Raw genomic sequence first — 23,775 nt, 5'->3', positions numbered from 1 at the left:
AGAAACAGACGGAAGGATTGAATGATCAGAGTTAGAGGAGAAACAGATTATATGGTCATAGATAGAGGAGAACCAGATTGAAGGATCAGATAGAGGAGAAACAGACTGCAGGATCAGGGATAGAGGAGAAGCAGACTGAAGGATCAGTGAGAGAGGAGAAACAGACTGCAGGATCAGGGATAGAGGAGAAGCAGACTGAAGGATCAAAGAGAGAGGAGAAACAGAAAGAAGGATCAGAGATAGACGAGAAACAGATGGAAAGATCAGAGATAGGGGAGAAACAGACTGAAGGATCAGAGATACATGATATACAGACTGAAGGTTCAGAGATAGAGGAGAAACAGGCTGAAGGATCAGAGATAGAGGAGAACCAGATTGAAGGATCAGAGATAGAGGGTGAACAGACTGAAGGATAAGGGATAGAGGAGAAACAGACTGAAGGATCAGAGATAGAGGAAATACAGACTGAAGGATCAGAAATAGAAAAGAAAAAGACTGAAGGATCAGAGATAGAGGAGAAATAGACTGAAGGATCAGAGATAGAAGAGAAACAGGCTAATTGTTCAGAGATGGAGGAGAAACAGACTGTAGGATCAGAGATAGAGGAGAAACAGACTATACCGTCATAGATGGAGGAGAACCAGACTGAAGGATCAGATAGAGGAGAAGCAGACTGAAGGATCAGAGATAGAGGAGAAACAGACTGAAGGATCAGAGATAGAGGAGAAACAGACTGAAGGATCAGAGATAGAGGAGAAACAGACTGAAGGATCAGAGATAGAGGAGAAACAGACTGTAGGATCAGAGACAGAGGAGGAACAGACTGAAGGATCAGAGATAAAGGAGAAACAGAATGAACGATCGGAGATAGAGGAGAAACAGACTGAAGGATGAGAGAAAGAGGGAGAAACAGACTGATGGGCCTTCAATAACCACAAAACTAGAAGTTATAGACTTAAACAAGGTGGCTTTTAATCACTAAGATCAGAGCTAACATCTCAACACGCCGACTGGTTCACAGGAATGAGGGCGTGTTAAGATGTTAGCTCTGATCTTAGTGATTAAAAGCCAACTTGTTTAAGTCTATAACTTGTAGTTTTGTGGTTATTGAAGGCCCATCAATTTTAATCACTAAGATCAGAGCTAACATCTCAACATGCCGACTGGTTCACAGGAATGAGTCATACAGATCCTGGGATCTTTATGTAAGAGAAGTCAGGGGCGGAGCCAAGAGCCAAGACCTGGAACCTCCCAGGTTAGTCGGGAAAGAGGAAGTGAAACTATGCACAGTGGGGGAGGGTAATATACATGAGTGCAAAACGAATACAGGATCAAGACAAACAGATTTCATTACACAGACTGATGGAGCAGATATAGTGGATAAACAGACTGAAGGATCAGAGATAGAGGAGAAACAAGCTGAAGGAGCAGAGATGGAGGAGAAACAGACTGTAGGACCAGAGATAGAGGAGAAACAGATGGAAGGATCAGAGATAGAGCAGAAACAGACTGAAGGATCAGAGATAGAGGAGAAGCAGACTGAAGCATCAGAGATAGAGGGGAAACAGTCTGAAGGTTCAGAGATAGAGGAGAAACAGACTGAAGGATCAGAGATAGAGGAGGAACAGACTGAAGGATCAGAGTTAGTGGAGAAACAGACTGAAAGATCAGAGATAGAGGAGAAACAGACTGAAGGATCAGATATAGAAGGAGAAATAGGCTGAAGGATTGAAGGATCAGAGATAGTGGAGACACAGACTGAAGGATCAGAGACAGAGGGAGAAACAGACTGAAGGAGCAGAGATAGAGGAGAAACAGACTGAAGGATCAGAGATAGAGGGGAAACAGTCTGAAGGATCAGAGATACATGAAATACAGACTGAAGGATCAGAGATAGAGCAGAAACAGATTGAAGGATCAGAGATGGAGGAGGAACAGACTGAAAGATCAGAGATAGAAGAGAAACAGACTGAAGGATCAGAGATAGAGGAAATACAGACTGAAGGATCAGAGATAGAGGAGAAACAGAATGAAGGATCACAGATAGAGGGACAAACAGGCTGTAGGATCAGAAGGCGGGATAAACAGACTGAAGGATCAGATATAGAGGAGAACCAGGCTGAAGGATCAGAGATAGAGGAGAAACAGAATGAACGATCAGGAACATACTGAAGGAGCAGAGATAGTGGAGGAACAGAATGAAGGATCACGGATAGAGGAGAAGCAGACTGAAGGATCAGAGATAGAGGGACAAACAGGCTGTTGGATCAGAAGGAGGGATAAAGAGACTGATGGATCAGAGATAGACAAGAAACAGATGTAAAGATAAGAGATAGAGGGAGAAACAGACTGAAGGATCAAAGAGAGAGGAGAAACAGAAAGAAGGATCAGAGGTAGAGGAGAAACAGAATGAACGATCAGACAGAGGAGTAACGGACTGAAGGAGCAGAGATAGTGGAGGAACAGACTGAAGGATCAGAGATAGAGAAGAAACAGACTGAAGGATCAGAGATAGAGGAAATACAGACTGAAGGATCAGAGATAGAGGAGAAACAGAATGAAGGATCACAGATAGAGGGACAAACAGGCTGTAGGATCAGAAGGCGGGATAAACAGACTGAAGGATCAGATATAGAGGAGAACCAGGCTGAAGGATCAGAGATAGAGGAGAAACAGAATGAACGATCAGGAACATACTGAAGGAGCAGAGATAGTGGAGGAACAGAATGAAGGATCACGGATAGAGGAGAAGCAGACTGAAGGATCAGAGATAGAGGGACAAACAGGCTGTTGGATCAGAAGGAGGGATAAAGAGACTGATGGATCAGAGATAGACAAGAAACAGATGTAAAGATAAGAGATAGAGGGAGAAACAGACTGAAGGATCAAAGAGAGAGGAGAAACAGAAAGAAGGATCAGAGGTAGAGGAGAAACAGAATGAACGATCAGACAGAGGAGTAACGGACTGAAGGAGCAGAGATAGTGGAGGAACAGACTGAAGGATCAGAGATAGAGAAGAAACAGACTGAAGGATCAGAGATAGAGGAGAAACAGGCTGAAGGAGCAGAGATAGAGGAGAAACAGACCATACAGTCATAGATGGAGGAGAACCAGACTGAAGGATCAGAGATAGAGGAAATACAGACTGTAGGATCAGAGATAGAGGAGTAACGTCTGAAGGATCAGATATAGGAGAAACCCACTGAAGGATCAGAGATAGAGGAGAAACAGACTGAAGGATCAGAAGGAGGAACAAACAGAGTGGAGGGACAAACAGACTCAAGGATCAGAGATAGAGGGAACCAGACTGAAGGATCAGATAGAGGAGAAACAGACTGTAGGATCAGAGATAGAGGGGAAGCAGACTGAAGGATCAGATAGAGGAGAAACAGACTGAAGGATCAGAGAAAGAGGGAGAAACAGACTGATGGAGCAGAGATAGAGGAGAAACAGACTGAAGGATCAGAGATAGAGAAGAAAAAGACTGAAGGATCAGAGATAGAGGAGAAACAGACTGAACGATCAGGGATAGAGGAGAAGCAGACTGAAGGATCAGAGATAGTGGAGAAACAGACTGAAGGATCAGATAGAGGAGAAACAGACTGAAGGATCCGAGATAGAGGAGAAGCAGACTGAAGGATCAGAGAAAGAGGGTGAACAGACTGAAGGATCAGAGATAGAGGGTGAACAGACTGAATGATCAGAGATAGAGGGAGAAACAGATTGAAGGATCAGAAGTAGGGACAAACAGACTCGAGGGACAAACAGACTGAAGGATCACAGATAGAGGAGAAACAGATTGAAGGATTAGTGATAGAGGAGAAACAGATTGAAGGATCAGAGGTGGAGGAGAAACAGGTGGATGGATCAGAGATAGAGGAGAACCAGACTGAAGGATCAGAGATAGAGAGACAAACAGACTGAAGGATCAGCGTTAGAGGAGAAACAAACTGAAGGATCAGAGATAGAGGAGAAGCAGACTGAAGGATCAGAGATAAACAGCCTGAAGGATCAGAGATAGAGGAGAAACAGATGGAAGGATCAGAGATAGAGGAGAAACAGACTCAAGGGGCAGATGTAGAGGAGAAACAGACCGAAAGGACAAATATAGAGGAGAAACAGACTGAAGGATCAGAGATAGCGGAGAACCAGGCTGCAGGATCAGAGATAGAGGAGAACCAGGCTGAAGGATCAGAGATAAACAGCCTGAAGGATCAGAGATAGAGGGGAAACAGATGGAAGGATCAGAGTTAGAGGAGAAACAGATGGATGGATCACAGATAGTGGAGAAACAGACTGAAGGAGCAGAGATAGAGGAGAAACAGACTGAAGGATCAGAGATAAACAGCCTGAAGGATCAGAGATAGAGGGAGAAACAGACTCAAGGAGCAGATATAGAGGAGGACCAGGCTGAAGGATCAGGGATAGAGGAGAAACAGATGGATGGATCAGAGATAGAGGCGAAACAGTCTCAAGGATCAGAGATAGCGGAAAAACAGCCTGAAGATTCAGAGATAGAGGGAGAAACAGACTAAAGGAGCAGAGATAGAGGAGAAATGGATGGATCAGAGATAGAGGAGAAAGAGTCTGAAGGATCAGAGATAGACGGTGAACCGACTGAAGGATCAGGGATAGAGAAGAAACAGACTGAAGGATCAGAGATAGAGGGAGAAACAGACTGAAGGATCAGAGATAGAGGAGAAACAGACTGAAGGATCAGCGATCGAGAGAGAAACAGACTGAAGGATCAGAGATAGAGGAGAAACAGATGGATGGATCAGAGATAGAGGAGAAACAGTCTGAAGGATCAGAGATAGAGGAGAAACAGATGGATGGATCAGAGATAGAGGAGAAACAGTCTGAAGGATCAGAGATAGAGGAGAAACAGACTGAAGGATCAGCGTCAGAGGAAAAACAGACCGAAGGATCAGAGATAGAGGAGAAACAGATGGGAAGATCAGAGATAGAGGGAGAACCAGGCTGAAGGATCAGAGATAGAGGAGAAGCAGACTGAAGGATCAGAGAAAGAGGGAGAAACAGACTGAAGGAGCAGAGATAGAAGAGAAACAGACGGAAGGATTGAATGATCAGAGTTAGAGGAGAAACAGATTATATGGTCATAGATAGAGGAGAACCAGATTGAAGGATCAGATAGAGGAGAAACAGACTGCAGGATCAGGGATAGAGGAGAAGCAGACTGAAGGATCAGTGAGAGAGGAGAAACAGACTGCAGGATCAGGGATAGAGGAGAAGCAGACTGAAGGATCAAAGAGAGAGGAGAAACAGAAAGAAGGATCAGAGATAGACGAGAAACAGATGGAAAGATCAGAGATAGAGGGAGAAACAGACTGAAGGATCAGAGATAGAGGAGAAACAGAATGAACGATCAGACAGAGGAGTAACAGACTGAAGGAGCAGAGATAGTGGAGGAACAGACTGAAGCATCAGAGATAGAGAAGACACAGTCTGAAGGATCAGAAATAGAGGAGAAACAGACTGAAGGATCAGAGATAGAGGAGAAACAGGCTGAAGGAGCAGAGATAGAGCAGAAACAGACTGTAGGATCAGAGATAGAGGAGAAACAAACCATACGGTCATAGATGGAGGAGAACCAGACTGAAGGATCAGAGAGAGAGGAGAAACAGACTGAAGGATCAGAGATAGAGGAGAAACAGACTGAAGGATTAGTGATGGAGGAGAAACAGACTGAAGGATCAGAGATAGAGGAGAAACAGACTGAAGGATCAGAGATAGAGGGAGAACCAGACTGAAGGATCAGAGATCGAGAGAGAAACAGACTGAAGGGTGAGAGATAGAGAGAAACAGACTGAAGGATCAGAGATAGAGGGAGAACCAGACTGAAGGATCAGAGATAGAGGAGAAACAGATGGATGGATCAGAGATAGAGGAAAAACAGACCGAAGGATCAGAGATAGAGAAGAAACAGATGGAAAGATCAGAGATAGAGGGAGAACCAGGCTGAAGGATCAGAGAAAGAGGGAGAAACAGACTGAAGGAGCAGAGATAGAAGAGAAACAGACGGAAGGATTGAATGATCAGAGTTAGAGGAGAAACAGATTATATGGTCATAGATAGAGGAGAACCAGATTGAAGGATCAGATAGAGGAGAAACAGACTGCAGGATCAGGGATAGAGGAGAAGCAGACTGAAGGATCAGTGAGAGAGGAGAAACAGACTGCAGGATCAGGGATAGAGGAGAAGCAGACTGAAGGATCAAAGAGAGAGGAGAAACAGAAAGAAGGATCAGAGATAGACGAGAAACAGATGGAAAGATCAGAGATAGGGGAGAAACAGACTGAAGGATCAGAGAGAGAGGAGAAACAGACTGAAGGATCAGAGATAGTGGAGAAACAGACTGAAGGATCAGGGATAGAGGTGAAACAGACGAAAGGATTGAATGATCAGAGATGGAGGAAATAGAGACTGTAGGATCAGAGATAGAGGAGAAACAGACTATACGGTCATAGATAGAGGAGAACCAGACTGAAGGATCAGATAGAGGAGAAACAGACTGAAGGATCAGAGATAGAGGATAAACAGACGGAAGGATCAGAGACAGAGGAGAAGCAGACTGAAGGATCAGAGAGATAGCGTGAACAGACTGAAGGATCAGAGATAGAGGAGAAACAGTCTGAAGGATCCGAGATAGAGGGAAAAACCCACTGAAGGATCAGAGATAGAGGAGAACCAGACTGAAGGATCAGATAGAGGAGAAACAGACTGTAGGATCCGAGATAGAGGAGAAACAGAATGAACGATCAAATAGAGGAGAATCAGACCGAAGGATCAGAGATAGAGGAGAAACAGTCGGAAGGTTCAGAGATAGAGGACAAACAGACTGAAGGATCAGAGATCGAGGAGAAACAGACTGAAGGAGCAGAGATAGAGGGTGAACAGACTGAAGGATCAGGGAAAGAGGGAGAAACAGACTGAAGGAGCAGAGATAGAAGAGAAACAGACGGAAGGATTGAATGATCAGAGTTAGAGGAGAAACAGACTATATGGTCATAGATAGAGGAGAACCAGATTGAAGGATCAGATAGAGGAGAAACAGACTGCAGGATCAGGGATAGAGGAGAAACAGACTGAAGGATCAGAGATAGAGGGAGAACCAGACTGAAGGATCAGAGATAGAGGGAGAACCAGACTGAAGGATCAGAGATCGAGGGAGAACCAGACTGAAGGATCAGAGATAGAGGAGAAAGAGATGGAAGGATCACAGATAGTGGAGAAACAGACTGAATGATCCGGGATAGAGGAGAAACAGACTGAAGGATCAGAGATAGAGGAGCAACAGACTGAAGGATCAGAGATAGAGGAGAAACAGACTGAAGGATCAGAGATAGAGGAGAAACAGACTGAAGGATCAGAAGGAAGGACAAACAGACTGAAGGATCAGAAGGTGGGACAAACAGACTGAAGGATCAGAAGGTGGGACAAACAGACTGAAGGATCAGCGTTAGAGGAGAAACAGACTAAAGGATGAGAGATTGAGGAGAAACAGACTGAAGGATCAGAGATAGAGGGAGAACCAGGCTGAAGGATCAGAAGGAAGGAGAAACAGACTGGAGGAGCAGAGATGGAGGATAAACAGACTGAAGGATCAGAAGGAGGGACAAATAGACTGATGGATCAGAGATAGCAGAGAAGCAGTCTGAAGGATCAGAGATAGAAGAGGAACAGACTGAAGGATCAGAGATAGAGGAGAAGCAGACTGAAGGATCAGAAGTAAGGACAAACAGACTGAAGGATCACCGATAGAGGAGAAACAGACTGAAGGATCAGAGATAGAGGAGAAACAGACTGAAGGATCAGAAGGAAGGACAAACAGACTGAAGGATCACAGATAGAGGAGAAGCAGACTGAAGGATCAGAAGGAAGGACAAACAGACTGAAGGATCACAGATAGAGGAGAAACAGACTGAAGGATCAGAGATAGAGGAGAAACAGACAGAAGGATTTGTGATAAAGGAGTAACAGGCTGAAGGATCAGAGATAGAGGGAGAAACAGACTGAAGGATCAGAAGGAGGGAGAAACAGACTAAAGGATCAGAGATTGATGAGAAACAGACTGTACGGTCATAGATAGTAACATAGAAATATAGAAGATACATAGAAACATAGAAGATAGGAGCAGGAGTAGGCCATTCGGCCGCTCAAGCCTGCTCCACCATGCAATGCGATCATGGCTGATCATCCAAATTCAGTACCCGGGCCCTGCTTTCTCCCCATACCCCTTGATCCCTTTAGCCTTAAGAAATATATCCAACTCCTTCTTGAATATATTTAATGAATTGGCCTCTACTGCCTTCTGTGGTAGAGAATTCCACAGGTTCACCACTCTCTGGGTGAAGAAATTCCTCCTCATTTCTGTCCTAAATGGCTTACCCCTTATCCTTAGACTGTGACCCCTGGTTCTGGACTCCCCGACCATCGGGAACATCCTTCCTGCATCTAGTCTGTCCAGTCCTGTCAGAATTTTATAAGTTTCAATGAGATCCCCTCTCATTCTTCTAAACTCCAGTGAGTATAAGCCCAATTGACCCAATCTCTCCTCATACGTCATTCCTGCCATCCCAGGTATCAGCCCGGTGAATCTTCGCTGAACTCCTTCCATGGCAAGAACATCCTTCCCCAGATAAAGCGACCAAAACTGCACACAATACTCAAGATGTGGTCTCACCAAGGCCCTGTACAACAGCAGCAAGACATCCTTGTTCCTGTACTCAAACCCTCTCGCTACGAAGGCCAACATACCATATGCCTTCTTAACCGCCTGCTGCACCTGCATGCTTACCTTCAGCGACTGGTGCACAAGGACACCCAGGTCTCGTTGCACTAGTCGCAGGCAGGTAGTGCAGGGGTCCCCTGTGGACATCCCCCTCTCAAACAGATACACCACTTTGAGTGCTGTTGGGGGGATGGCTTATCAGAGGAAAGCAGCAGCAGCCAACTTCCTGGCACCAGGGGTGGCTCTGCTGCACAGGACGGGAGGAAAAAGAGGGGTAGAGCTATAGTAATAGGGGCTTCTATTTTAAGGGGAATAGATAGGCGTTTCTGCAGCCTCAAACGAGACTCCAGGATGGTGTGTTGCCTCCCTGGTGCAAGAGTCAAGGATGTCTCAGAGTGGCTGCAGAACATCTTGGAAGGGGAGGGTGAACAGCCAGTTGTCGTGGTGCATATAGGCACCAACGATCTAGGTAAAAAGCGGGATGAGGGCCTATAGCGGAATATAGGGAGTTAGGAGGTAAATTAAAAAATCGCACCTCAAAGGTAGTAATCTCAGGATTGCTACCAGTGCCACGTGCTAGTCAGAGTAGAAATAGAAGGATATTTCAGATGAATACGTGGCTAGAGGAATGGTGCAACGGGGAGGGATTCAAGTTCCTGGGACATTGGAACTGGTTCTTGGGGAGGTGGGACCAGTTCAAACCGGACGGTTTACACCTGGGCAGGGCTGGAACCGATGTCCTGGGGGGAGTGTTTGCTTGTGCTCTGGGGGAGGGTTTAAACTAAAATGGCAGGGGGTTGGGAGCCTGAGCAGGGAGACAGAGGAAAGGGAAACAAGGATAAAAGCCAAAGATAGGAAGGAGAAGAACAAAAGTGGCAGTCAGAGAAATCAACGGTTTAAATCAAACGAGGCCACAGTAAATAATAATTCGAATAGGTCTAAGAGCGTTAAAAAAACTAGCCTGAAGGCTTTGTGTCTTAATGCAAGGAGCATTCATAATAAGGTTGGTGAATTGGCTGCGCAAATAGAAGTAAACGAATATGATTTGGTTGGGATTACGGAAACGTGGCTCAAGGATGGCCAAGGCTAGGAACTCAACATCCAGGGGTATTCAATATTCAGGAAAGATAGGCAAAAAGGAAAGGGAGGTGGGGTAGCATTACTGGTTAAAGAAGGGATTAACACAATTGTAAAGAAGGATATTAGCTCTAATGATGTGGAATCTGTATGGGTAGAATTGAGAAATACTAAGGGGCAGAAAACGTTAGTGGGAGTGGTATATAGACCTCCAAACAGTAAGGCGGAGGTTGGGAATGGCATTAAAAGGGAAATTAAAGAAACGTGCAATAAGGGCACAGCAGTCATCATGGGTGACTTTAATCTACATATAGATTGAGCTAACCAAATTAGTAACAATACTGTGGAGGAGGAATTCCTGGAGTGTTTACTGGATGGTTTCCTGGACCAATATGTCAAAAACCAACCAGAGGTCAGGCCTTCTTAGACTGGGTATTGTGTAACGAGAAAGGATTAATTAGCAATCTTGTTGTACGAGGCCCCTTGGGTTGGAGCGATCATAATATGATCAAATTCTTCATTAAGATGGAGAATGAAGTAGTTGACTCAGAGACTCGGGCCCTAAATTTAAATAAAGGAAACTACGATGGTCTGAGGCGCGAGTTGGGTAGGATTGATTGGGGAATGTCACTCAAAGGGTTGATGGTGGATAGGAAATGGCAAACATTCAAAGACCGAATGGATGAACTACAGAATTTGTTCATCCCAGTTTGGCATAAAAATAAAACAAAAAAGGTGACTCAACCGTGACTAACAAGGGAAATTAGGGATAGCATAAGATCCAAGGAGAGGACATATAAATTGGCCAGAAAAAGCAATAATCCTGAGGATTGGGAGCAGTTTAGGATTCAACAAAGGAGGACAAAGGGATTAATTAAGAAGGGGAAAATAGAATATGAGAGTAAGCTTGCAGGGAACATAAAAAGTGACTGTAAAAGCTTTTATAGATATGTGAAGAGAAAAAGATTGGTGACGTCAAGCATAGGTCCCTTGCAGTCAGAATCAGGGGAATTTATAATTATTAAATCCGTGAATCTTAAGGTATGGTGTTCTTCAATAAATAGATGGAGACTGCAGATCAACAATCAACAGGTGTTTACTGGATGAGGGTAGTCTAATAACTAACAGTACAGATGCCTGCTCAGGGCTTATATACAGGTGTGGTCACTGCCGATACCACAGTATACATGAGCTGTAAAAGTAGCTCTCTCTTAAAGCTACATACACTACAATTCCTCCCCTTTTAGATTAACAGTACCATAACATTCAAATAACAGTTAACACTTTTAACATGCACAGTAACTGAAATAGTCCATTTATAGATTGTGGCCTAGAAATTCGGTTTTGGCGCAGCGAGGGCTTTAGCGCCGGAAGTTAGTGCCGGCGCTAAGTCCCCCTGCGCGCGCCAAAAATTCAGTAGCGCCGCGCCCAAACGGCTGCCGGCGCTACTGAGGGGTCTCAGCGCCTCAAAACTGGCGCCACGCGCCGCATTGCGGCGCTATTCCGGCGCTGCGGCGCCCGCTGCGGTGCGGCAGGCTCGGGAAGTGCAGGCCTCCTTCTTCCGTTAAGGAGGAGCTGCCTGCACCCGGCCGCGGCTCGCGATAATCTTTTTAAAAATGAGCCCGGCACCTCGGACAAGTGCCGGGCTTGCTTCTGTTCCGGGGGGGGGGGGGGTGGGGGGAAGTCCGGGGAGGGAGCTGCGGCCAGGCGGCCGGCGGAAAAGCGGCCGGCCGCCGCGGGGCCTTTAATGCGCCGGCGCAAAGTTCTGTAAGGCACCTCTGCCAGAACGTTGCTTGCGGCTGCCACGGGCGAGGCGGCCGCAACTCAATTTCCGAGTTCGGGCGGGTTACCATGGCAACCGGGACGCTGCGCACACCGATGACGTCATCGGTGCCGGCGCAGCGCTACCGGCCTAACGCCGATTTAGGGCCCCTGTCAATTTCTCAACTGGCCATAACTTCGGCGCTAGGCCCTCTAGCGCCTCAAAAGCGGTGCTAAGGCCAGTGAATTTCTAGGCCTCAGTCTTTGGGGCGGCTTCCTGCTCCTTTCTGGATAGCGCATTTCCTGAGTGTCTTGTTCTTGGTGCGGAGGCGATTCTGGCCCCCTGTCGTCAGGTAGTTCATCAGTTTCCGATGCTACTGTTTCTGGGGTAGATGCTACCGGTATGTCGGGTTCATCACCAGGTACGCTAGACATGGGGTTGACTCGTTCCTGTGACGCTAGGATCTGGTCGACATGGCGTCTCACAATGTTCTCCCCGACATCCACTGTGTACATTAGTGGCCCTTGCCGTGTGCATATCGTTCCGGGTTGCCATTTCTCTGTTCGGTAGTCGCGGGCCAAGACTGGTTGTCCTACATTGAAGCTCCTTGTCGGCTTCTCATTGATGTGCTGGAATTGCTTATTCTCAACATTTTTTCGCACATTTGGTCTGAGCAAATCCAGACACGATCTCAACCTTCGGATAAAGAACCGGGGTCTGGTTGGTAACTGCATGTGTCGCATTTCTGCAGGCTAACAGAAAATTGTCCACCTTATGCTGCAGTGGAATGTCGTCATCGCACAGGGCCCTTACTGCCTTTTTAAAGGTTTGTACGAACCTCTCAGCCAATCCATTTGTGGCTGGATGATACGGGGCGGATGTGTAATGCCTTACCCCATTCCTTCTCATAAATTTCCGAAACTCTTCGGACACAAACTGTGGTCCGTTATCAGAGCAAATCTGCTCTGGCAAGCCGTTCCTGGCAAATATGGCCCGTAGGACTGCAATCGTTTTCTCTGTAGTGGTGGAGGACATTTTGATCACCTCAGGCCATTTCGAGTGCGCATCCACTGCTATTAAGAACATTGAGTCCATGAATGGACCAGCAAAATCAATATGCACCCGTTGCCATGGAGAGGAGGGCCACTCCCATGGGTGTAGAGGGGCATGTGGTGGTACATTTTGGACCTTCTGGCATCCTGAGCAGCTCTTTGTTAGGTCCTCGATTTGTTGATCGATTCCCGGCCACCACACATAAGCCCTAGCAAGGCTTTTCATTTTCACCCCTCCCAGATGGCCTTCGTGAAGCTCATTGAGCACACTCTCCCTTAACTTGGGTGGAATTACCACTCGGGATCCACACATCACTGTCCCCTGGCATACTGACAGCTGTTCTCTTCTGGATGAGCATGCTGGTAACAGTGAGTCGCCATGTGTTGGCCATCCCTTCACCGTCAAATCATATACCCGAGTCAGTGTTGGATCATTTCGGGTCGCCTTCTCTATATCCGCGTTAGTTACTGGCAAGCGTTCAATTATCGACGAATAAAATATTTCGACAGGGTCCACTGCTGGTGCTTCCTCCGCAGTAGGCAGTGGCAGGCGTGATAGCCCATCAGCGTTTCCATGCTGTTTCGTGCCCTTATACTCGATTTCATATTGGTTCGCCCCTAGAAAAAGGGACCATCTTTGTAGCCGTTGCGCAGTCATCACCGGAACGCCCTTCTTTGGATTAAAGATGGAGACAAGTGGTTGGTGGTCAGTCAGCAAGGTGAACTTCTGCCCGTGCAGATAGTGGTTGAACTTTTTTACTCCCCATACTAGGCTGAGGGCCTCCCTGTCAATCTGGGTGTAGTTGCGCTTGGCTGAGGTTAGTGACCGAGACGCAAAGGCTACTGGCCTCTCCAACCCGTCTGGGAATTTGTGCGACAGCACCGCTCCAATACCATAGGGTGATGCATCACACGCCAACCGAATTGGTAGTGCTGGGTTGAAATGGGCCAACACCTCTTTTGATGTGACCAATTCTTTGCACTTCTGGAAAGCTCGTTTACATTCGTCATTCCACTTCCATGGTACCCTCGTCTGCAGTAGGGTGTTCAGTGGGTGTAATACTGTAGACAAATTTGGTAAGAACTTATGGTAGTAGTTCACCAGCCCAAGGAACGACCTTAGTTGTGACACATTTTCCAGTGCTGGAGCCTTGACTACTGCCTCAATCTTCTCAGGGGACTTATGTAACCCCTCTTCATCAATAACGTGGCCACAATACGAGATCTGCTTCTGGAAAAACTCGCATTTGTGGCGATTAGCTCGTAGTCCATATTCCTTCAATCTAGTGAGCACCTGCTCCAGGTTGGCAAGGTGATCACTGTCATTTTTGCCTGTGACCAGGATGTCGTCCAAATAACACTGGGTCCCTGGAATCCCTTGCAGGACTTGATCCATTGCCCTTTGCCAAATAGCCGGAGCTGATGCTACCCCGAACACCAGCCTGTTGTATTGGTAGAGACCTTTGTGAGTGTTGATCGTGAGGTATTGTTTCGAGGCTTCTTCTACCTCCATTTGCAGGTACGCCTGGGCCAGATCAATCTTAGTGAAGTGTTTTCCTCCAGATAGCGAGGTGAAAATATATTCAATCCGCGGAAGCGGATATTGTACCGTGTGAAGGACTGGGTTCACTGTCACCTTAAAGTCCCCACAGATGCGAACCTTCTTTTGTTCCCCAGGCGTATTACTCAATGACCTCTTCATTACAGGAACGATGGGTGTAGCCCACTCGCTCCAGTCCACTTTGGACGGTACTCCTGAACGTTCCAAACCTTCCAGCTCTGCTTCGACGGCTGGGCGGATCGCATAAGGCCTTAAAAAACTTTGGGCTTGCATTTTCCTCTATTTTAATCATCGCTGTTATGCCTTTTAGTGTTCCGAGTCCCTCCTGGAACACTTCTTGTGCGTCAATTAGCATTTTTGACAGTCGTCCAGGTGTGACGTTGTCATCCTTTTTGGCCTCTACCGTCAGTGCCTGTATGGAATGCCAATCTAATTGTATCTTCCGGATCCATTCACGTCCTAGTAGTAGTGGTCCTCCATCTGGCAATACATATAGGTCCATTTTTGGTATTTCCTGGCCGTTGTATATCACGTTCACCCTTATTTTTCCTTTGGGGTAGACTTTTTGCCCCGTGTACGTCTTCAAGACAATCTCTGTAGCTCTCAAGGGTATATGTGAGAATAGCTGCTTGTAGTCCCTTCGGTTTATGACTGTTAGGGCTGATCCTGTGTCCAATTCCATTTTCACTTGGACTCCGTCTATCTTGAGCGTGACCCAGATAGTCTGATGATCCTCCATTTTGATTACATTATGTAGTTTCAGACAACCCAGCTCCTTGCTTCCGGAGTCTGTATCACTTTTCTGTTCGTCTGAACTACTCTCCGTCACCTTATGTACCTTTTTGTACTTCTCTTGTGGAGATTTCTTGCTGCTGGTTTTCTTCCCCGACCTGCAGACTCTTGCTATGTGTCCTGCTTTTCCACACTGTCTGCACACTTGGTCCTTGAACCAACAATCCTTCTGGTCGTGTGTTGTTCTGCTGCAGCGATAACACTTCCCTGCTCCATATGACATTTCATTGGTGCCATATTCTTGCGGTCTCCGTTGTATCTCTGCAGCGCCCTGTGCGGCTGCTTCGTGTGATACTGCCATGCTGAAAGCCTTGTCCAGCGTAAGATCCTTTTCTCTCTTTTTGTTTTCCGTCGACGCCGCTCGGTCTTCAACCCCCGGCTGCGCCCTGTGTGCTTTACCCTCTCTCTTACCCCGTCGACGCTGCTCGGCCTTTTCTGTGCCATCGATCGGCTCCAGCCGCCGCTGTCCGGGAAGGGTCTGCGCTGTACCTGTTGCCAGCCTGTTGCTGGACCGTCGTGGCTGGAGAACCAAGCCCAGCTCTCAACAGCCTCCCCTGCGATGCTCACTCTCTGCTGGATGACTGGGCGGTTGCTCGTGGTCGACGCCTGTGCTTCTGGCCTCGACTTTCTTCCATTATCCTCCAGGAGCGAATCCTTGGGAGGAAATGCAGAGTTGCAGGTAGGTTCGAATCGACCTCGTCGCCATTATTAAATCCGTGAATCTTAAGGTATGGTGTTCTTCAATAAATAGACGGAGACTGCAGATCAACAATCAACAGGTGTTTACTGGATGAGGGTAGTCTAATAACTAACAGTACAGATGCCTGCTCAGGGCTTATATACAGGTGTGGTCACTGCCGGTACTACAGTGTGCAGGAGCTGTAAAAGTAGTTCTCTCTTAAAGGTACATACACTACAATAATGGGGAACAAAGAAATGGCAGACCAACCAAATACATATTTTGGTTCTGTCTTCACAAAGGAGGACACAAATAACCTCCCAGAGATGCCGGGGAACAAAGGGTCTGATGAAACGGTGGAACTGAAAGAAATCAGTATTTGTAGGGAAATGGTGTTAGGAAAATTGGTGGGACTGAAGGCAGAACTTCCAGAACTCGATAGACTCTGGAACAGTACCCATGGATTGGAGGGTAGCTAATGTTACCCCACTATTCAAAAAAGGTGGTTGAGAAAAAGCGGGGAATTATAGACCGGTAAGCCTGACATCGGTAGTGGGGAAAATGCTAGAGTCCATTATAAAAGATGTAATAGCAGAGCACTTGGAAAGCAGTGACAGGATCGGACAAAGTCAACATGGATTTACAAAAGGTAAATCGTGCTTGACTAATCTACTGGAATTTTTTGAGGATGTAACTGGTAAAATAGATAAGGGAGAACCAGTGGATGTGGTGTATTTGGACTTTCAGAAGGCTTTTGATAAGGTCCCGCATAAGAGATTAGCATGTAAAGTTAAGGCACATGGGATTAGGGGCAAGGTATTGACTTGGATAGAGAACTGGTTGGTGGATAGAAAGCAAAGAGTTGGAATAAACGGGCCGTTTTCCAAGTGGCAGGCAGTGACTAGTGGGGTACCGCAAGGATCGGTCCTAGGACCCCAGCTGTTCACAATATATATTAATAATCTGGACAAGGGAATTGGATGTAATGTCTCCAAATTTGCAGACGACACAAAGCTGGGTGGGAGGGTATGCTGTGAGGAGGATGTCGTGAAACTCCAGTATGATTTGGACAGGTTGGGTGATTGGGCAGAAACATGGCAAATGCACTATAATGTGGATAAATGTGAGGTTATCCACTTTGGTGGCAAAAACAGGAAGGCAGATTATTATTTGAATGGCAATAGATTGGGAGACGGGGAAGTGCAAAGAGACCTGGGTATTCTTGTGCACCAGTTGCTGAAGGTAAGCCTGCAGGTGCAGCAGGCGGTTAAGAAGGCAAATGGTATGTTGGCCTTCGTAGCAAGAGGGTTCAAGTACAGGAACAAGGATGTCTTGCTGCAATTGTACAGGGCCTTGGTGAGACCGCACCTTGAGTATTGTGTGCAGTTTTGGTCGCCTTATCTGAGGAAGGACGTTCTTGCCATGGAAGGAGTGCAGCGAAGATTCACCAGGCTGATACCTGGGATGGCAGGAATGACGTATGAGAAGAGATTGTGTCGATTGGGCTTATACTCACTGGAGTTTAGAAGATTGAGAGGGGATCTCATCGAAACCTATAAAATTCTGTCAGGCCTGGACAGACTAGATGCAGGAAGGATGTTTCCGATGGCCGGGGAGTCCAGAACCAGGGGTCATAGTCTAAGTATAAGGGGTAAGCCTTTTAGGACTGAGATGAGGAGGAATTTCTTCACCCAGAGAGTGGTGAACCTGTGGAATTCTCTGCCACAGAGGGTGGTGGAGGCCAGTTCATTAAATATATTCAAGAAGGAGTTGGATAAATTTCTTGAGGCTAAAGGGATCAAGGGATATGGGGAGAAGGCAGGGACAGGGTACTGAATTTGGATGATCAGCCATGATCTCATTGAATGGTGGAGCAGGCTCGAGGGGCCGAATGGCCTACTCCTGCTCCTATCTTCTACGCTTGACCTCACCAATCTTTTTCTCTTCACATATCTATAAAAGCTTTTACAGTCAGTTTTTATGTTCCCTGCAAGCTTACTCTTATACTCTATTTTCTATGTTTCCCCTTCTCCCAATCTATTGCCATTCAGATAATAATCTGCCTTCCTGTTATTGACACCAAAGTGGATAACCTCGCATTTATCCACGTTATATTGCATCTGCCATGCTTTTGCCCAATCACCCAACCTGTACAAATCATCCTGGAGTTTCTCAGCATCCTCATCACAGCACACGCGCCCACCCAGCTTTGTGTCATCTGTAAATTTGGAGATATTACATCTAGTTCCCTTGTCTAGATCATTAATATATATTGTGAATAGCTGGGGTCCAAGGACCGATCCCTGCGGTACCCCACTAGTCACTGCCTGCCACTCGGAAAAAGACCCGTTTATTCCAACTCTTTGCTTTTTGTCTGCCAACCAGTTCTCTAGCCAAGTCAATACCTTGCCCCCAATCCCATGTGCCTTAACTTTACACGCTAATCTCTTATGCGGGACCTTATCGAAAGCCTTTTGAAAGTCCAAATACACCACATCCACTGGTTCTCCCTTATCTATTTTACCAGTTACATCTTCAAAAAATTCCAGTAGATTAGTCAAGTATGATTTACCTTTTGTAAATCCATGTTGACTTTGTCCGATCCTGTCACTGTTTTCCAAGTGCTCTGCTATTACATCTTTTATAATGGACTCTTCCTTAAGTACCCTAGGATGTAGATTATCAGGCCCTGGGGATTTATCGGCCTTCAATCCCGTCAATTTCCCCAACACCATTTCCCTACAAATACTGATTTCTTTCAGTTCCTCCCTTTCATCAGACCCTTTGTTCCCCGACATCTCTGGGAGGTTATTTGTGTCCTCCCTTGTGAAGACAGAACCAAAATATGTATTTAATTAGTCTGCCATTTCTTTGCTCCCCCTTATAAATTCCCCTGATTCTGACTGCAAGGGACCTACGCTTGACCTCACCAATCTTTTTCTCTTCACATATCTATAAAAGCTTTTACAGTCAGTTTTTATGTTCCGTGCTAGCTTACTCTTATACTCTATTTTCCCCTTCTTAATTAATCCCTTTGTCCTCCTTTGTTGACTCCTAAACTGCTCCCAATCCTCAGGTTTACTGCTTTTTCTGGCCAATTTATATGTCCTCTCCTTGGATCTTAGGCTATCCCTAATTTCCCTTGTTAGCCACGGTTGAGTCACCTTTTTTGCTTTATTTTTATGCCAAACTGGGATGAACAAATTCTGTAGTTCATCCATGCGGTCTTTGAATGTTTGCCATTGCCTATCCACCGTCAACCCTTTGAGTGACATTCCCCAGTCAATCCTACCCAACTCGTGCCTCATACAATCGTAGTTTCCTTTATTCAGAACCCTAGTCTCTGAGTCAACTACTTCACTCTCCATCTTAATGAAGAATTCCATCATATTATGATCGCTCTGACCCAAGGGGCCTCGTACAACAAGATTGCTAATTAATCCTTTCTCATTACATAATACCCAGTCTAAGATGGCCGGATCTCTGGTTGGTTCCTCGACATATTGGTCCAGGAAACCATCCCGTAAACACTCCAGGATTTCCTCCTCCACAGTATTGTTACTAATTTGGTTAGCCCAATCTATATGTAGATTAAAGTCACCCATGATGACTGCTGTGCCCTTATTGCATGCTCCTCTAATTTCCCTTTTAATGCCATCCCCAACCTCCGCATTACCATTTGGAGGTCTAAATACCACTCCCACTAACGATTTCTGCCTCTTGGTATTTCTCAGTTCTAACCATACAAATTCCACATCATCAGAGCTAATATCCTTCCTTACAATTGTGTTAATCCCCTCTTTAACCAGCAATGCTACCCCACCTCCCTTTTCTTTTTGCCTATCTTTCCTGAATATTGAATACCCCTGGATGTTCAGTTCCCAACCTTGGCCACCCTGGAGCCATGTTTCCGTAATCCCAATCAAATCATATTCATTTACCTCTATTTGCGCAGCTAATTCATCCACCTTATTACGAATGCTCCTCGCATTAAGATACAAAGGCCTGGAAATTCAGTGGCCTGCGCCACCAGTTTGCGCCCAAAGAGGGCTTTTGCGCCACTGTGCAAACCTACCGCGATATTTAGCGGGGCGCTAATGGCGGCGTTAGCCAGTAGCGCTGCGCCGCCACCGATGACGTCATCGGTGTGCGCAGCACCCCGCTATCGCCCCGCTGGCCATATTTGGTCGCTGCCGCCTCCCCCGCGCCGGCCGCAAACAGCGACTGGTACACGGGGCCTACCTGTGCCGGTAGTGGGGCGAGTTAAGGTGGAGGTGCGGCTGGCCGCTTTTTCGGCGGCCGCCTGCCCGCATGGGCGGCGCGGACACGATGGGCCGAAGGGCCTCTTTCTGTGCTGTAAAACTCTATGACTCTATGACCTCCGTCCCCGGCCTCCTCCACCACCACCCCCCCCGCGGCATTGCCGGCTGTTTCCAGAGAGCCCGGCACTTCTCCTTGGTGCCGGGCTCATTTGCCGGCACTCGCGAGTGGGGATCGCACTGTTGCAGGCACCTCCCCCTTAAGAGTGAGAGGAAGGCCTGCAGTACCGCAGGCTGCCGTGCCGCAGCGGGTGGCGCTGCGGCACTTTGCACACCGATATTCAGTTTCAGCGCCCCAAGCGGGGCGCCGAAACCCTTGTTTAGCGGCCGGCTTCCACTTGGGGCGCTGAAACTGAATATCCCGCTGGCGCAAGTGGCTCCGCGCGCAGTGGTAATTCCGGCGCCCAGGCGAGCTGGGCGCCCCTAACTGAATTTCTAGGCCAAAGCCTTCAGGCTTGTTTTTTTAACGCTCTTAGACCTATTCGAATTATTATTTATTATTTAGATAGAGGAGAAACAGACTGAAGGATCAGAGATAGTGGAGAAACAGACTGAAGGATTAGAGATAGAGGAGAAACAGACTGAAGGGTCAGAGATAGTGGAGAAACAGACTGAAGGATCAGAGATAGAGGAGAAACAGACTGAAGGGTCAGAGATAGAGGAGAAACAGATTGAAGGATCAGAGATAGAGGAGAAACAGACTGAAGGATCAGAGATAGAGGAGAAACAGATTGAAGGATCAGAGATAGAGGAGAAACAGATTGAAGGATCAGAGACAGAGGAGAAACAGACTGAAGGGTCAGAGATAGAGGAGAAACAGACTGAAGGATCAGTGATAGAGGAGAAACAGATTGAAGGATCAGAGATAGAGGAGAAACAGACTGAAGGGTCAGAGACAGAGGAGAAACAGACTGAAGGGTCAGAGATAGAGGAGAAACAGACTGAAGGATCAGAGATAGAGGAGAAACAGATTGAAGGATCAGTGATAGAGGAGAAACAGACTGAAGGGTCAGAGATAGAGGAGAAACAGACTGAAGGATCAGAGATAGAGGAGAAACAGACTGAAGGATCAGAGATAGAGGAGAAACAGACTGAAGGGTCAGAGGTAGTGGAGAAACAGACTGAAGGATCAGAGATAGAGGAGAAACAGATTGAAGGATCAGAGATAGAGGAGAAACAGATTGAAGGATCAGAGATAGAGGAGAAACAGACTGAAGGATCAGAGATAGAGAGAGAAACAGATTGAAGGATCAGTGATAGAGGAGAAACAGACTGAAGGGTCAGAGATAGAGGAGAAACAGACTGAAGGATCAGTGATAGAGGAGAAACAGACTGAAGGATCAGAGATAGAGAGAGAAACAGACTGAAGGATCAGAGATAGAGAGAGAAACAGACTGAAGGATCAGTGATAGAGGAGAAACAGACTGAAGGATCAGAGATAGAGGAGAAACAGACTGAAGGATCAGAGATAGAGGAGAAACAGACTGAAGGATCAGTGATAGAGGAGAAACAGACTGAAGGATCAGAGATAGAGGAGAAACAGATTGAAGGATCAGAGATAGAGGAGAAACAGATTGAAGGATCAGAGATAGAGGAGAAACAGACTGAAGGATCAGAGATAGAGAGAGAAACAGACTGAAGGATCAGTGATAGTGGAGAAACAGACTGAAGGATCAGAGATAGAGGAGAAACAGATTGAAGGATCAGAGATAGAGGAGAAACAGACTGAAGGATCAGTGATAGAGGAGAAACAGACTGAAGGATCAGAGATAGAGGAGAAACAGACTGAAGGATCAGTGATGGAGGAGAAACAGACTGCAGGATCAGAAGGAGTGACAAACAGACTGAAGAATGAGATGGCTGAAAACAGATTGCATGCGTGCTGCATTGCCAATATGTGCCTCTAGACCAATACAAAAAACAGGAAGAATTGTACTTTTCTAGCAGCTGATCATGGCTCTCAGAAACATCCGGAAGTTTTCGCACACAACTAATGCAGTAACTATTGTAGGCAACCGCCTCCTACAGAATCCAGCTCACGGCAATGACCTCCAGACTACCCATTACAAACCACTGGCTCCTGAACTGTCCCCTATTAGTCTCAGATCCCGTGTACTACTTCTGCCTCCAGCTGCCATTATGTTCTTTGCAATGTATAATATGGGGTCTTTGGCCTATTTTGGTCCAACACCAACAAAAGCAAAGAACCATTTATGCAGTTACTCACTGCTCTGAGAAATCCAGATTTCCTTCTCTCTTCCTGCATCTTCTTGCCCTTCATTCGCATTTTCCTCCTCTTCCTCTCCCTCTGACAGTAGATCCGAGATTTGTTGCTGCAGTTCCAAGCTGATGTTATTTTCTGCTAGGATGAGGGTCCGTATGGAGGTGGGATAATTCTCCACCATGTCCAGAAATATCTGAGTGAGACAGAACAAATACAGAATTATGGCACAGTCCGTGGGCCAGGGAGGGAAGGGGTCGGTCACTGTTCCTTATAAGTTATTATCATCCCAACCTTGTCATGGGCAACATTCACTTCCATGTGACGATTCCAATGGCTCAGTGAGTATGTATCACTCGGCCTTACAGGTTAGAAGATCTCAGCCGTGGCAATAGTTGAGGTACTATAATTAATCTCAGTGCCATCCTGCACTGTAGAGTTATTGCCCGTTATTATCAAGAGAGGACTGAAACACAGAAATAACAGGTGGAATCAGACAAAATAGTGGAGAGAAACAGTAAGAAAGGGAAGCAGAGAAATAGTAAAGAGGAAGGAACAGAATGAGACGGGGATGCAAAGACAAAAAGAGGGTTTGGGCACCCTCTTGTGGCCCATGTTGGATACACAGCCATAAATGACTTGGAGAGATTCTCAACGAATCAGACAGCCATCAAATTTAACACCTCTGTTGTACCCAGGAATTTTATAAGGCAGTTATACTGCAGCTTGTGTGTTGATTCAGTAGAGATACCGTACATCATATTATCTGCACGGTCTTGGGGCCATAACCTTACTCCAACGATGACTGACGCAAATATTAATTTTTTTTACTGACATTAAAAACTAAACATAATTTGAACACCATTGGGTGGTGCTCTATGAAATAGCTCACGTGTAAAGAATTGAATGATATTGTTAAAGGTTAAACTCCAATGCCAATTAAAATTTTTATGTGCCTGCAAAACAAGGACATTGCAGCTGTAATGGCTCCAATGAGATTGTAAAAAGGACATTGCAGTTGTAATGGATCCCGTGAGATTGTAAAAAGGACATTGCAGTTGTAATGGATCCCATGAGATTGTAAAAAGGACATTGCGGTTGTAATGGATCCCGTGAGATTGTAAAAAGGACATTGCGGTTGTAATGGATCCCGTGAGATTGTAAAAAGGACATTGCGGTTGTAATGGATCCCGTGAGATTGTAAAAAGGACATTGCGGTTATAATGGATCCCGTGAGATTGTAAAAAGGACATTGCGGTTGTAATGGATCCCGTGAGATTGTAAGAAGGACATTGCGGTTGTAATGGCTCCAGTGAAATTGTAAAAAGGACATTGCGATTGTAATGGCTCCAGTGAGATTGTAAGAAGGACATTGCGATTGTAATAGCTCCAGTGAGATTGTAAGAAGGACATTGCGATTGTAATAGCTCCAGTGAGATTGTAAGAAGGACATTGCTGTTGTAATGGCTGCAGTGAGATTGTAAGGACATTGTGATTGTAATGGCTCCAGTGAGATTGTAAGAAGGACATTGCGATTGTAATGGCTCCAGTGAGATTGTA

The 23,775-nt window shown here is 46.2% G+C and overlaps 1 protein-coding gene across 1 annotated transcript in view; it reads right to left on the bottom strand.

The window, feature by feature from the left end:
• The window catches only part of LOC147113174 (leucine-rich repeat-containing protein 73-like), a 32,677-nt gene extending 9,195 nt beyond the window's left edge, over positions 1-23,482 (bottom strand). Inside the window, exons 1-2 of the mRNA XM_085998081.1 lie at positions 22,510-23,482; positions 22,222-22,411 (exon numbers count right to left, since the gene is read on the bottom strand). Of these exons, the coding sequence (XP_085854207.1) occupies positions 22,222-22,411; positions 22,510-22,536 (217 nt within the window). The 5' untranslated portion in view covers positions 22,537-23,482. The remainder of the gene's footprint in view (positions 1-22,221; positions 22,412-22,509) is intronic.
• Between the last annotated feature and the right edge of the window lie 293 nt (positions 23,483-23,775).

This window comes from Somniosus microcephalus, chromosome 9, assembly GCF_052327205.1.
Source record: "Somniosus microcephalus isolate GS21.2 chromosome 9, FLI_Smic_1.0, whole genome shotgun sequence".
Classification (NCBI taxonomy): domain Eukaryota; kingdom Metazoa; phylum Chordata; class Chondrichthyes; order Squaliformes; family Somniosidae; genus Somniosus; species Somniosus microcephalus.
This window is presented reverse-complemented; position numbering and strand designations above follow the sequence as displayed.